At 45.8% G+C, this 15,174-nt stretch overlaps 1 protein-coding gene across 1 annotated transcript; it reads right to left on the reverse strand.

The window, feature by feature from the left end:
- Nucleotides 1-569: 569 nt before the first annotated feature.
- On the reverse strand, nt 570-4,248 carry LOC132894453 (uncharacterized). Its single transcript, XM_060934286.1, has 3 exons — nt 1,844-4,248; nt 1,436-1,718; nt 570-1,299 (listed from the first exon to the last, which is right to left on the reverse strand). The coding sequence occupies exons 1-3, from the start codon at nt 1,933-1,935 to the stop codon at nt 919-921; spliced, it is 756 nt and encodes a 251-aa protein (XP_060790269.1). The 5' UTR covers nt 1,936-4,248; the 3' UTR covers nt 570-918.
- Nucleotides 4,249-15,174: the final 10,926 nt, after the last annotated feature.

Raw genomic sequence — 15,174 nt, forward strand, 5'->3', positions numbered from 1 at the left:
ACAAAATCCACAGTATTTCACATAATGTGGAATAATCACAAGCTCAACATTATTCTAGAAAGTGAGTCTTTTACTAACTTAAAGAAATACTAGTAGTCTTTTCATTTATCAAGGTTAATTATTACAGTATTACAGTTTTTCTCAAATGCTAAAACACATTTCACAAACGTTTCCTCTATGTTCCCCAATGTCTAAACACAACACCCTTTTCTAAAGCTACATAAACACAACCACACCTTCTCACTTCAAAACTAAAACTTTCACACCAAAAGAGCAGCTCGAAGCTTTCAAAAATATAAACACTACACACATCATTACACACTACAGCAAAACAATTGAAAACACAATGCTCAATTTGTGAGAAGGTTCTTTGTTTCATAACTGCCAATGCATATTTTTTGAAACTTTACAGTAACGGATTTTAGATCTCTGTAGAGGATTAGGCATTTAGATTTGTGAGTTTCATATGAAGAGTATAAATCTATAGAAAATACTGCATGTACACTACTGTAACACAACTCAATGCAAAAACAGAATCTATTGCACACAACAGTACTCTTGAAAACATGTTCAGGGTGTGAAGTTTTTTTATTTACTTTATTCACACCACACACACACACACACCACAATCACTGTGCGGCATCATGTCGCTGAGCTGCATCGGGCCACATCACCTCATCCACATCGCAGGCTATATTCTCTCTTGCCAGGCACCGCGGGAAAAACGCCCTGGAATGGCGCATCCATCCTTGGAAGGCCTCCACTGGGATGTCACCACAGGCCAGCTCCATTGCCCTTAGGAGGTTCTCTCTAGTGTATGGTTGTCTGTCATAAACCTTCTATCTCCACGATGAGAAGAACTCCTCTATAGGGTTCAGGAAAGGGGAGTAGGGTGGCAGACAGATGTTTAAAAACTGGTTACTGTTGGTGGTGAACCACTCTCTGATTTGGTTTGTTCTGTGGAAGCGGACATTGTCCCAAATGATCACATAAAATGGGATGTGCGGGCCCAGGATGGTGTTGTTGGCGGTCCAGGAGGATGTCTCTTAGCTCCTCTAGGAAGGTGAGGAGACGTTGGGTGTTGTAAGACCCAAGGACAGCATGCCGGTGGACAAGCCCCTCCGAACCCATGGCCGCACAAAGAGTAGTATTACCCCCCCGTCGGCCAGGAACCTCAGTGATGGCTCTTTGGCTAATGATGTTACGGCCTCTTTGCCTTCGTTTCTGCAGGTTGAAGCCAGCCTCATCCAGGAAGAGGTACTCATGAGGTCTGGCCATTGCGTCCAACTGTAATATCCTCTGTGAAAATGTGAAAGTGCACAGGTGTTCAGAACAACAGTCAATCAGGTAGCACAGTATTGTCCAGAAGTAATGTAGGCCACTGAGCAACACAGTATGTCCACTAACTGTACTGTGAAGATGGATGTATACTTACTTGCACATACTCGTAACGTAAGTCTTTGTGTCGCGCAGAGTTGCACTCAAAGGGAACCCTACAGACCTGTTTCATCCGCATCTTTTGGCGCCGGAGAACTCGGTCTATTGTGGCCAAGCTGACATCATCAATGCTCTCAAAGTTGACATTATCGGCAATGACTTTGTCTCTGATCTCCCGGAGTCTGATGAGGTTGTTCTCATGAACCATATCCACAATGAGGGTTTCTTGTGCCACTGTAAATATGGCAACCCTCCCACCTCTATGTGGCATTCTTTCAACTCTAAAGAAAGAAACATGTGTTGTCAATTGACATGTTTTACAATAACAATTGATTTGAAACCAATAGACTACTTTCACAGGCTTGTAAAACTGTATTGTGACAAAGAAAGCAATAGAGTACAATACCTGTTGTGTTGTCTGAATGCCCTGATAATGGTGGCCACGGTGAACCTACTCAGGTTTGGACGGACTCTAAGTCCTGCTTCAGCCATTGTCATGCCATGGACAATGACATGGTCAATGACATGGTAATGACTGTTGCTCACATCTCGTCCGTAATGATGGTGCGAGGTTGTCTTGCTCTTCCTCCTGGACCTTGCCCTCTCCCTCCTGGACCTTGCCCTCTCCCTCCTGGACCTTGTCCTCTCCCTTGTTGACCTCCTCCTCTTCCTCGTTGGCCTGCACCTCTTCCTCCTCTGATTTGAACTCCACTTCCTCGTTGGCCTGCTCCTCTTCTTCCATGGCCAGCTCTTCTCCCTCCATGGTCAGCTCCTCTCCCTCCTCTGACTCGAATTCCTCTTCCCCTGACTCTGCCTTCATTCATTGTGTTTGTTTGGAATCTTCAGCAAACTGTGCACTCTGAACTTGCTTTTATACATGTGGTCACAGCATTAGCAACAAGTGTCTTCAATTTTGAGTCGTTGTGTGTAATTAATGATGCCAGGTGTGTTCATTGTGTTCAAATATTGCTGACTGTGGCAAGCATTTTGCATCACATGAGCTTTCATTTGAGAATATGAGCAGAGTTCTTTTGCAACTTGTGTTTTAGCAAGGAAAAATGTGTTTAGATTTATGAGAACGGAGGATTGTGTTTTGTGAATTGTGTCTTCATGTGAAATGTGTTTATGATATTGGCAAATGATGGCTAGATTTAGTAAATGTGTTTAGACAACTGGTCATTTGGTTTAGAGGATTGGCTTTTGTGTTTTAGCATTTGAGAAAAACTGTAACACAGTTGATCTCACATTGCATGGTATTAATGTTGCACAAGTAGTGTCAGTCATTCCATTCTTGCTTAAATGCCTGGTGTAAGTCTGGATTTCATGCAACATCATAGTATGATTAATTTCATACAATGTCACCACAGTATGATTAATTAAACCTTGATACAGACAAGAATATGGTGAAATTTCAAAATTGCTTACATTGAAAGTTACATTGAAAGGCATGTATTGTTTGTCTTTATTGTTTTACAGATAGACTAATATAAAAACACATTATTGTTTGGCATAAAAATGTCATCCTGAATCCTCCTGCACTTTCTCTGTTTTCATACCTAAATATTTTGGTAGTTAAGTATATATACTATAAGATATTTTAAGCAGAGTTAAATCATGCTTCACTTTAGCTTCTTTTCTCAGTAAATTATTGTGGCAGCGGGGGCGTGGTCAAGCGCCGGTCTGTGACAGGAGGGTGGAGCCGGGGAAGGTGAGTGGCAGAATCGCGACACCTGAGGATAATTAACCTGTGTTTGTGTGTGTGTTTTCCCAGTAACCGTTCCCTATTTAAGGAGGCAGAGAGAGAGGAGAGGGAGCGCAACCCGGGACCAGATGAGTGTGTGTGTATATGAATGAATGAATGAATGAATGAATGAATGAATGAGAGTACTTAGACTGAAAAGTTACAAAAATAAATCGCCTTGTCTGCCTCCAAACGTTGTCCTGCCGTCCTCTGTGCTCCACCCACACTCGATACGCGCTACAGTGGTGCCGAAACCCGGGAAAAGGTGGAGCACCAACACAGCAGCCCCATGGAATCCTCCCCGTTCGCGGACTTGGTCCACGCCCTCGCCACGGCTCAGCAGAGCCAGCACCAGGCACTTGTCACGCTCCGAAAGGAGCAGGAGCGCCGCTTTGAAGCCCTGGTGCTGGCCCAGCAGGAAGATCGAGAGGCGTTCCGGCGTCTCCTCGCGTCGGCGGGGTCCACCAGCGCCCCGGCCGCGGGCCCGTCTCCCCTCACCGTGACCAAGATGGGCCCGCAGGACGACCCCGAGGCTTTCATCACATTGTTCGAGCAGGTCGCCGAAGCCTCAGGGTGGCCGATGGAGCAGCGCGCGGCGCGCCTCCTCCCCCTCCTAACGGGATAGGCGCAGCTGGCCGCACTACAGCTCCCCGCCGACCGCAGGCTGGCCTACGCCGACCTTCGCCGGGCTGTCCTCCAGCGCGTGGGGCGCACGCCGGAGCAGCAGCGCCAGCGCTTCCGCGCGCTGCGGATGGAGGAAGTCGGCAGCCCGTTCGCGTTCGGCCAGCAGCTCCGGGACGCCTACTGGCGGTGGCTGAGGGCCGAAGATCGCGACACCGAGGGAATCATCGACCAGATGGCGCTGGAACAGTTCACCGCCCGCTTACCAGCTGGAACCGCGGAGTGGGTCCAGTGCCACCGCCCGGCGTCGCTGGATCAGGCCGTGGGACTGGCGGAGGATCATCTGGTGGCTGTTCCGGCAGAAGGACAGCGGACGACAGCATCTTCTTTCTCCTCTTCTCTCTCTCTTTCTCCCCCCTCCTCCCGTGTCCCGTCCTCGCCCCATTCCCCCACCGCGGAGGCGGGGGCCGGCTCCACTCCAGCCGGCCCGCCGCACCCGTGGTGCTCTCCCGTTTCTCCCTTCTGTGTCTGTCTCTCCCCCCCCTCAGGTGAGTGAGCCCCAGAACACAGCTGCAGAGGGAAGGCCCGGGCCGGTTTGCTGGCGCTGCGGGGAACCGGGCCACCTGCAGCAACAGTGTGCAGCAATGGAAGTGGGGGCAGTGGTGCGGATCCCCGATGCGCCAGAGGCTGCCCTCGATCGGGCCGGAGCGTATCGCATACCGGTAAGTGTACAAGGGGCTACATATCAGGCGTTGGTGGATTCAGGTTGCAATCAGACCTCGATCCACCAAAGCCTGGTGCAAGACGAGGCATTGGGGGGAGCACAAGGGGTGAAGGTGTTGTGTGTGCACGGGGATATTCACAGCTACCCGTTGGTGTCGGTCCACATACATTTCAGAGGGGAGAAATCGATAGTGAAGGCGGCGGTTAATCCTCGCCTTACCCACTCTTTGATCTTGGGGACTGATTGGCCGGGATTTCGGGGTTTAATGGCACGCCTAATAAAGAGTGGGTCCTGCCGGTTAACAGGGGAGGGTCCCGGTGTCGCGTTGGCTGGAGCTGCGGTCGCAGAGCCGTCTACGTCATCTCCGCGACAGAGTGAGGAGCCACCGGCCCCTCCTCTTTCTATTGGGGAATTCCTCGCGGATTTCCCACTGGAACAATCGCGAGATGAGACTCTGCGACACGCGTTTGACCAAGTGAGAGTAATCGATGGTCAGATGCTCCAGCCGGGCGCCACCCCGTCCTTCCCCTATTTTTCCATTTTGAAGGATAGGTTATACCGAGTGACGCAGGACACTCAGACGAAAGAGCGAGTCACCCAATTGCTAATTCCAAAGAGCCGCCGGGAATTGGTATTTCAGGCGGCTCACTTTAATCCCATGGCTGGACACCTCGGGCAGGATAAGACACTCGCCCGGATAATGGCCCGATTCTATTGGCCGGGGATTCGCGGCAACGTCCGTAAGTGGTGTACGGCGTGCCGCGAATGCCAGTTAGTAAATCCAGCGGCCATTCCAAAAGCGCCCTTGCGCCCCCTACCATTAATTGAGACCCCGTTCGAAAGAATTGGGATGGATCTCGTCGGGCCATTAGATCGGTCAACACGAGGGTACCGCTTTATATTGGTTCTGGTGGACTATGCAATGCGATACCCGGAAGCGGTGCCTCTTCGCAATATCTCAGCACGCAGTATTGCGGAGGCCCTCTTCCACATCATCTCCTGGGTTGGAATCCTGAAAGAGATTCTGACTGACCAAGGCACCTCGTTTATGTCACGAACACTGAGCGAACTGTATGGGCTACTAGGTATTAAGCCGATCCGCACCAGCGTTTATCACCCACAGACGGACGGTTTAGTTGAACGGTTCAACCGCACCCTCAAGAATATTATCAAAAAATTCGTAAGTGAGGACGCACGTAACTGGGATAAGTGGCTCGAACCCTTGTTGTTTGCACTGCGAGAGGTCCCCCAAGCCTCCACGGGGTTCTCCCCGTTTGAATTATTATATGGGCGTAAGCCGCGCGGCATCTTAGATGTACTGCGGGAAAATTGGGAGGAGGGACCTTCACCAAGCAAAAACGAAATTCAGTACGTTATGGATCTGCGCGCAAAACTCCACACGCTCACCCACCTAACTCAGGAGAATTTGCGGCAGGCCCAGGAACGGCAAGCCCGCCTGTACAACAAGGGCACGCGCCTTAGAGAGTTCACTCCGGGAGATAGGTACTTGTCCTGTTGCCCACGTCGAGCTCCAAATTAATCGCCAAGTGGCAAGGACCCTTTGAGGTCACACGGCGAGTCGGGGACGTCGACTATGAGGTTAGGCGAACGGACAGGGAGGGGGTGCTACAGATCTACCACCTCAATCTGCTGAAACTCTGGAACGAGGAGGTCCCCGTGGCGTTGGTGTCGGTAGTTCCAGAGAAGGCGGAGCTGGGGCCGGAGGTCCAAAAAGGGTCATTGGCATCACGTACCTCTCCGGTCCCCTGTGGAGACCACCTCCCCCGACCCAACTCACGGAGGTCGCCCAGTTGCAGGCCGAGTTTTCAGATGTGTTCTCGCCCCTGCCCGGTCGCACTAACCTCATAGAACACCACATAGAGACGCCCCCGGGGGTGGTAGTGCGTAGCCGTCCTTATAGATTACCCGAACACAAAAAAAAAGGTGGTTCGGGAAGAACTTCAGGCCATGCTCGAAATGGGCATCTTCGAGGAGTCCCACAGTGACTGGAGCAGCCCGGTGGTCTTGGTTCCCAAGGCCGACGGCTCGGTCCGGTTCTGTGTGGACTATAGAAAAGTCAACGCGGTGTCTAAATTTGACGCGTACCCAATGCCTCGTATTGATGAGCTGCTCGATCGACTAGGCACGGCTCGCTTTTACTCGACACTGGATTTGATGAAGGGATTTTGGCAGATCCCCTTGACTCCCTTATCCCGGGAAAAAACGGCCTTTTCCACACCGTTCGGCTTACATCAGTTCGTCACACTTCCTTTTGGGCTGTTTGGGGCGCCCGCTATGTTTCAGCGGCTGATGGACCGGGTCCTCTGGCCCCACGCCACCTATGCAGCCGCTTACCTAGATGATATCATCATTTATAGTAATGATTGGCAGCGGCACCTACAACACCTGAGGGCCGTCCTTAGGTTGCTGAGGCGGGCGGGACTCACGGCCAACCCGAAGAAGTGTGCGATTGGGCGGGTGGAAGTACGGTATCTGGGCTTCCACTTGGGCAACGGGCAGGTGCGTCCCCAAATTAATAAGACAGCAGCGATTGCGGCCTGCCCGAGGCCCAAGACCAAAAAGGGGGTGAGGCAGTTCCTGGGGCTGGCTGGCTACTATCGTAGGTTTATACCTAATTATTCGGACGTCACCAGCCCGCTGACTGACCTCACTAAAAAGGGGGCGCCAGATCCGGTCCAGTGGATGGAGCAGTGCCAGCGGGCTTTCTCTGAGGTAAAGGCTGCACTGTGTGGGGGGCCACTTTTACACTCCCCTGACTTCTCTCTCCCTTTTGTGTTGCAGACCGATGCGTCGGACAGAGGGCTGGGGGCCGTTTTGTCCCAGCAGGTGGAGGGGGAGGACCGCCCGGTCCTGTACATCAGCCGGAAGTTGTCAGTGCGTGAGGGGCGCTACAGCACAATTGAAAAAGAGTGCCTGGCAATTAAGTGGGCGGTCCTCGCCCTCCATTACTACCTGCTGGGGCGCTCTTTCACTCTCTGTTCGGACCACGCGCCCCTCCAGTGGCTCCACCGCATGAAGGATGCCAACGCGCGGATCACCCGTTGGTATCTGGCACTCCAACCCTTCAACTTCAAGGTGGTCCACAGGCCGGGGGCGCAGATGGTCGTGGCGGACTTCCTCTCCCGTCAAGGGGGGGGGGAGTCGGCTGCGGGCCGGACGAGCGCCCGGCCTGAGTCGGGCGGTGGGGGTATGTGGCAGCGGGGGCGTGGTCAAGCGCCGGTCTGTGACAGGAGGGTGGAGCCGGGGAAGGTGAGTGGCAGAATCGCGACACCTGAGGATAATTAACCTGTGTTTGTGTGTGTGTTTTCCCAGTAACCGCTCCCTATTTAAGGAGGCAGAGAGAGAGGAGAGGGAGCGCAACCCGGGACCAGACGAGTGTGTGTGTGTGTGTGTGTGTGTGTGTGTGAGAGAATGAATGAATGAGAGTACTTAGACTGAAAAGTTATAAAAATAAATCGCCTTGTCTGCCTCCAAACATTGTCCTGCCGTCCTCTGTGCTCCACCCACACTCGATACGCGCTACAATTATCTTTTACTGTTTCTCAGACATCATTGGTATACAACACTCTCCATCATTACTCCTTTAATTAAGACAATACATTTTTGTTATCACTGCAGAGTAGGGTGCATCAGTTGCCCCCTAAAAATGAAAAGTTCCTCCGATCATGATGCATTTTTGTTTTTATGTTCCTTTTGGTAAGAAAACACACCGGGTGAAATATTTTGACAAAATTCAAAAGTTTAATGGTGGCACCAGGAGCTCAAAGTTATGGAAAACGCTGCTATTTTATGACTTTTATGACACAATTTCGATCACTTTTCATGAAACATTATGGCACCTTATAGAGTACACCAAATATCTTAGATACTGTAGACAGTATGTCTAGAATGTCTAAAAATATTTGGAGGTTTATTTTAGGGTGTCACTAGCATTATCTATCAATGTTATAACCCTGGTTTTAAGCTTGCCGCCTATGCATATGCTAGCTCCTATTAAATGCAAATGTTCTTAACATGATCTCTGGGTCACAAGAAATCAATAAATGGAGTCCAACATTGTGATTCAAACCTTACGCGAAAACATAAAATAAGCGTTTTTTGGCAAAAAATGAACCTCATGGTGCCACCATTAGACTTTTGAATATGGTCAAAAAATTTTACAGGATGTCTTTATTGGTGAAAAGGAACACCCAAACAAAAATGCATCAGATTTTATGAAAGTGAGGACAACTGATGCACCCTACTGCAGAGTTATTCAGACTAAAGAAATCTGCATTTATTTTCTGCATTTATGGGTAAATAGGTTTAATCTAACCATCATTTGTAGCAATAAATGTTTACGTTGACATGAGCTCATAAATGTAAGATATTAAAAGTATTACTTCAACATCTAATTTAATTCAGTAAAAATAAAACAGTGTCACCCAAGATGTTAATACTTGTCATGAAAACAAGAACACATTTTACAGCTGTAACTGTGCCTCTTGAACCGTGGTGTCATCTGGTGCACTATTCTCTTTTAGAAGTACATCAGATTTTTCTTTTTCGCAAATAATACAGAAGTCCTATCAGAGCAGCTATGGCCACCAGGATAAACAGTGTAAGGCCAATATATTCTGCTGGAACCGCAAAAGCTGCATGACTTAAATTGTAATTTGCAGACTGTGTAACAAGTGCAGCAATTAATGTAGTAGGATTTATAAGTTGAACACATTCAGATCTGTTTACCAGCATGAACCCTTCGTAACATGAGCACTTGTAACTTCCGATCGTGTTCCTGCATTTTTGTGCGCAGTTGTTGTGATTCGAATCACATTCGTCTAAATCTGTGCACTGTGCCTCATCTTTGATGAAGCCATCAGGACACTCACATGAGTTGCAAAGCAATGGGCATGAGTCAGAGTTGCAGGAGAATTCACAACGTTCCCAGGTTTTCCTGCTTGGCCTGAACCGTTCAAAACAGGAACACATGTGGCCTCCGGGAACCTCTTCACACTTGTGTTCACATGTATCAAGTCCACAGCCTTTCTCATTCAGAATTTGCACTTCAGATGCTCTATCTTGCCAACAGTTTTCCCACTGAATGCCGTCACACAAAAAGCCGTCAGCATGTTCCTCACATGAGCGCTCAGCTAACTTAGTACTGTTACTAGAAACCGACATGCACTGTGAGGAATACGCCACATCTTCCCCTTCTCTGTTTTGAGTCACATTTTCACCTTGAGAATTCCTTCTGCTGCTTAAACAATCATGTCCAGTGCCAATCCAGAAGTGTCCTGTTTTGTTGAAAAGCAAACCGTCAATAATTTTACTGGATGCCATTCGTAATTTACCTCCATTTTCCATGCAGATCTGTTGAGCAGTTTTGAAGTCGGCTTGCATATCATGAATACTTGTGCAAGTTCTTAAATCTTCTTTACATGCACAGCGCAGAGTCTGTCCCGCATGGAATGAGATTAAAATGAAAATTGTGATGGCTGGTCTGTAGGAGTCCATTCTTCAACAAATTCTTTATTGTATAGTGATTTATCTCATGTGTGAGTCAAAATGCTGGGATGCAAAACTTTAAACACTCTAGCCATAGGAATTGCCGAAAAGGAAGGAAACTCCTCCTAGATGTTTTTGTGTAATTTCTCTCTGTCTTTCCTCAGTGGAATACAGTTACTGTTAAGTAATCACTGCACACAGGCATATAGTTTCTAGAATGAAGACAGACTTTATTTTACCCTCAAAATGGAAATTGTGTTAAAGTTTTGGAAAGTTCGCAAGTAGATGTAAATTGGCCAGACGAAATTGGGGAGAACATGGAGGGGATGTAACACACACATACAAATATTTGTCAGCTTACTTTTAGACACATGGAAAGAATATTTAGACAGCATCTTCATTCTATGTCAGAAAAAGCTGCTCATAAAAGAGGAAGCAATTTAAACAATTTACTATTTATCAATGAATTCGATAGTTCAAGATTAGTTCCAAAACTGCCTGAATTACAATTTACAATATTATGTGTGGAGTTTGCATGTTCTCCCTGTGCCTCCCTGTGCACCCGTTTCCTCCAGGTGCTCGGGTTTCCTCTCACAGTCCAAAGACATGCGGATTAAGTCAACTGGCTACTCTAAATTGCCGATAGGGATGAAAGTGTCTTGTTGTGTTTGGACCCCGGGAGGAGTAGCTGCTACCTTCCTGACAGCTAATGGAGATCCAAATAAATAAAGATGAAGGATGTGAGAGTGTGAATGATTGTTCGTTTCTTTGTTAGCCCTGTGATAGATTGGTGACCTGCTCAGGGTGTACCCCGCATCTTGCCCGAAGTCAGCTGGGATCCAGCCTCCCCCTGACAGATAAGCAACATACACTGATAAAAATAACTCATAAGATTTACTTAAAAAATAAATTGTAAGTATTTTCACGCAAATGATTTAAGTAAAATTTAATGCTGCAATATCAAGTAACACTCACTTGCCAGTATTAAGTAAATTTTACTTACCATAAAACATAACAGTTGTGAAGATATTAAGTAACATTTACTTAATTACATCTAAGTTTTCAGCTATATTTATTTAAACAAATTAAGTAAAGTCTACTTGTTTTTCATAGGCAGGAACATAATTTTACTCAAAATTTTAAGTAAATTTTATATATCTGTAGTATTTGCTGTTATGAAGTAATTTAGTAGATTTTAATTATTTTCTTGTGCTTGACATTTTAATTTACTTTGTTGCATTACGTTCCATTACTCATTAAAATTAGGTAATCATTGTCATTATTCTTTTGATAAATGTTACCAAATAAATTTAACTAATACTCTATGCATTTAATATATCTTTATCATATATCACACAACTAAATTACAATGCAATTAAACTGTTTATTTTTCATTTTAAACAGTTTAACAAACAAGAACCGTCAAAGTAAATCCACTACTATTGTGGATTGAATTGCCCAATCCTTTATGGGGCAGCCATAAATTTAACATTGGCATGACTGACATAAAAAGAACAAACAGACAGTATTACATAGTATACACTGCATCCAATATACACTATTATCTACAATATACTCCAACTGTCCACAAAGCCCACTGGCTGCTCCAAAGGGCACCCTGAAAATGAAGAGACACAATTTGTGGTATTAAAACAATGGTCTAAAATATTCAGCCACAATTTTAATATTACGTTATGATGAATGAATAAGGGAAAATAACAAAACGATATTATATCATGCATACATTATTTTCTACTTGCCTGAATGATGAGAATAATGTTCTGTTCTGATTTGCTTCCTGTTGATAGATAGAAAAATATTTTAATAAGACTTAATAAGAAATAAACTGTATCATGAACAAGCATAAATGAACATTTTGTTTTGTATAGCTAAATAAAACAATTAACACATGACAGATTTATTTGCGAGTAGAACTTGTAATGAACAATCGATTCTTTCATTTAACTACAAAAACATGAATCCTGAGTAAAATAATAACCCCCCCACACACACACACACACAATATCCCTGCAGTCAGCTGTGCTGTGTGCATATGATTGAGGAATAACCTTTTTAAAAAGGTACAGTTGACATAAGTAGCAGATCACATGACAGTTATTAAAAAAGATTATAAATTCTGTTCTGTAAATACTGTTGCAAGAACAGTACATTCCACTCATATATTGGGATGTTTTAACATTAGGCAACAGAGAGTGACGCTATGCAGTTAGCCCAAGAGCATTAGCTCAAAATTGAGTCCAACCCGGAACAAATTAGTAATAAGCTGAATTTTTCAGAATATGTTCAGAATACCCTTAGGAATAACATACTAAAAGTCCCCGGGAATCCACCTTGTGCTCTCTGAGAAATTCAAGATGGCGTCCAAAATGGCCACTGATTGGAGATTTTTCAATATCTCAGGGATAAAACATAATATAAATGCAATTAAAATGTTAAATTATATGTTCTCTCATACAAGCAATGCAAATTCACCATTGTCACACTGGTAAATTAAAATTAACCAAGATTACAAGGTCATTAATGTGGAAATTACATGGAATTTGATGGTTGACATGATTGACAGATTAGCTTAGTAGGCAGTGGTGGCTGGTAGTCTTTCAAACAGGGGAGGCTGGTCGGTTACGATATTTCCAGATTTTAAAAGAAAAAACATCACTTTTGCCCATACTCTTGCCTCTGATCTGGCTGATTGTTGGCAGCGTCACAAACTGTGAAATAACAGGTTCTTTTGGCCCATTAGCCTACTGTCCAATATACATGATGGTGGTGTTGGGGGGGGGTTATATTTTAACATTTTATATTTTAAAATTGTGGCATGTTGTTTAAAAATTTACCTCGGCTGTGTTTTTGTTTAAAAATGTTTTCTAAATTGTAGTGGTGTTTAATTCATATCCAGAAAAACATATATTCCAATATAATATACTCAGCATAAACATTTTAAATAGATTCTATATTTTTGGTCCATCCATGACATATTACTAAAGTAGCCTATTTACTGTTGTTGATGTGGGTCACTTGCTGTTAGCCAATTCACTTTCTCGTACCAGGAGAGCTGAAAGGAACAAGTATTATTCCCTACCTTTTTCACCAAGTCAATTTGAGGCGTTGGTCTACCCTGCTCTTTAATTTTAATTTTTTCCTCGAAAGGAAGACTGGCAAATGGCTTCGCCAAAATTAAATCAGCAATGCTTGGCATCCGTGCGCAGCTTTCTTGCTAGCTGACTAGCCCCCTCAAGTTCAAGTTCAGTCACTCAAATAAACGACATTTCTGGAACTAAGATAGCAAACTTGACAACACTATATTTACACTTTATTTACAATGAAAATATATACAAACTAAAAAAGCTGGTAGAAACCGTATGTAATGAATGAAATCGAAATGTAAGCCGATCTCTTACAATACACCACAGCACTTGCGAATCCGCATGGGACTGAACTGATGTTCTTCTTCTTCTTCTTTTGGGTTTACTGGCGGGTTACGCTTGGTTTGCGCATACCTCCACCTACTGGTTCCTGGGAGACTCTGCTACCCTCTACTACTTAAATGCGGGTATATAGCCCTGATGTTGTTAAATATCTCAGAATTGCCCTTATATTGGCCTCCCTTCCCAGTACTGCGGCCTGATTAAAGTCAGCTCTACCCTCTCTAAGAAGCTCATCTTTCCAATGTTTCCTTTCCTGCTCATATGCTAGGCATTCAAACAAAACATGTTGGACTGTTTCCTCCTCCAAGGTACAGCCTTCACACTGCCCTGATGCCACTCTTTCAAATCTGAACTGAGTGCTGTTCAGTAATGAGTGGCCTATCCGTAATCTAGTTATCACCACCTCATCTCTCCTGCTACCACTCACCTTAACTCCTTTCCCCACCTCCCTTTGGATATTGTACAAGTGCCTTCCCTTCCTCTCCCTGTCCCATATCATCTGCCACTGCTTCATCACTGCCCTCTTAATTAGCACTTTCATTTCCCCCCGGCCCAAGTGGACTGTTATGTCGGGTTCTGGTCTCTCTAGCGCTTCTTTGGCCATGTTGTCAGCCCTTTCATTGCCCCACACTCCAACATGTGCTGGAATCCACATGAATATTACAGTGATTTCATATCTTTCCAAACGGTATAAACCCATATACACTTCATACAATAAGTCCATCCTACATGACTTAGATGACTGTATGCTGTTTATCACCGCAGCAGAATCTGAACATATAACTACCTTTCCTGGCCTGGCCTCTTCCACCCACTCTAGCACTTTAATTATTGCTGTCATTTCCGTGGCATAGACTGACAGCTCATCTGTCAGTCTCCACATCAGGCTAATTCCCCTTCTCCTGACGACCATGGAGGCCCCTGCTCGCCCTGTTACTGGGTCCTTAGAGCCATCTGTGTAGATTTCAGTGCAAGGATGGTGTGTGTCTTTAATGTACTGATTGACATATCCTGCCAAGGACTCTACTTCCATCTCTGTCCCCTCGTGCACATACTGCAGTATTGCCATGTCAACTGTTGGTTGAGGAAAGAACCATGGCGGGACTGGAGATATTGGAACAGTTGGGGCAATTATTTCTCTTTGGAGCCCTGCCTCTTGTGCCCAGGATCCTATGCTCCACCCAAATCCCCAGCCCCGTTTTGCAACATACTCCCAGCACTGCTCCAGGACTGTCTGTGCAATGTGTTCCCTCTCATGGCCCCCCCGAACTGATGTTGCCAGATACTGCTGACGTTATCCAGCCCAAAATATGTTCAAAACCCGCCAAAATGCACTTAAAACCGCCCAATTGGGAGGGAAATCGACCAATCTGGCAACACTGTCCGCTGCCTGTTTATAGTTGAAACGAGCTGTCAATCAAAGAAAATATCCGGCCGCTTTCACCAATCACCAGTCTCCTCGCGGAAACTGCCATGTCCCTCCCATGTGAGGCTCGGAGTCCGTGGGCGGGCATTTTCACAGTATTTGTCCAATAACCATCTTGCATTTTGAGATTGAAAAGCGCATAGCTCCCAAATGCCGTTGAAGTCCATTGAGGCTGGGAGTCCGTGAGACTCCGTGGGCGGGCGTTTTTGCAGTATTTGTCCAATAATCCCCTCCTAGAACTGCCACCTTATTGTGGTGGAGGGGTTTGTGT

Source organism: Neoarius graeffei, chromosome 11 (assembly GCF_027579695.1).
Source record: "Neoarius graeffei isolate fNeoGra1 chromosome 11, fNeoGra1.pri, whole genome shotgun sequence".
Taxonomy (NCBI): Eukaryota; Metazoa; Chordata; class Actinopteri; order Siluriformes; family Ariidae; genus Neoarius; species Neoarius graeffei.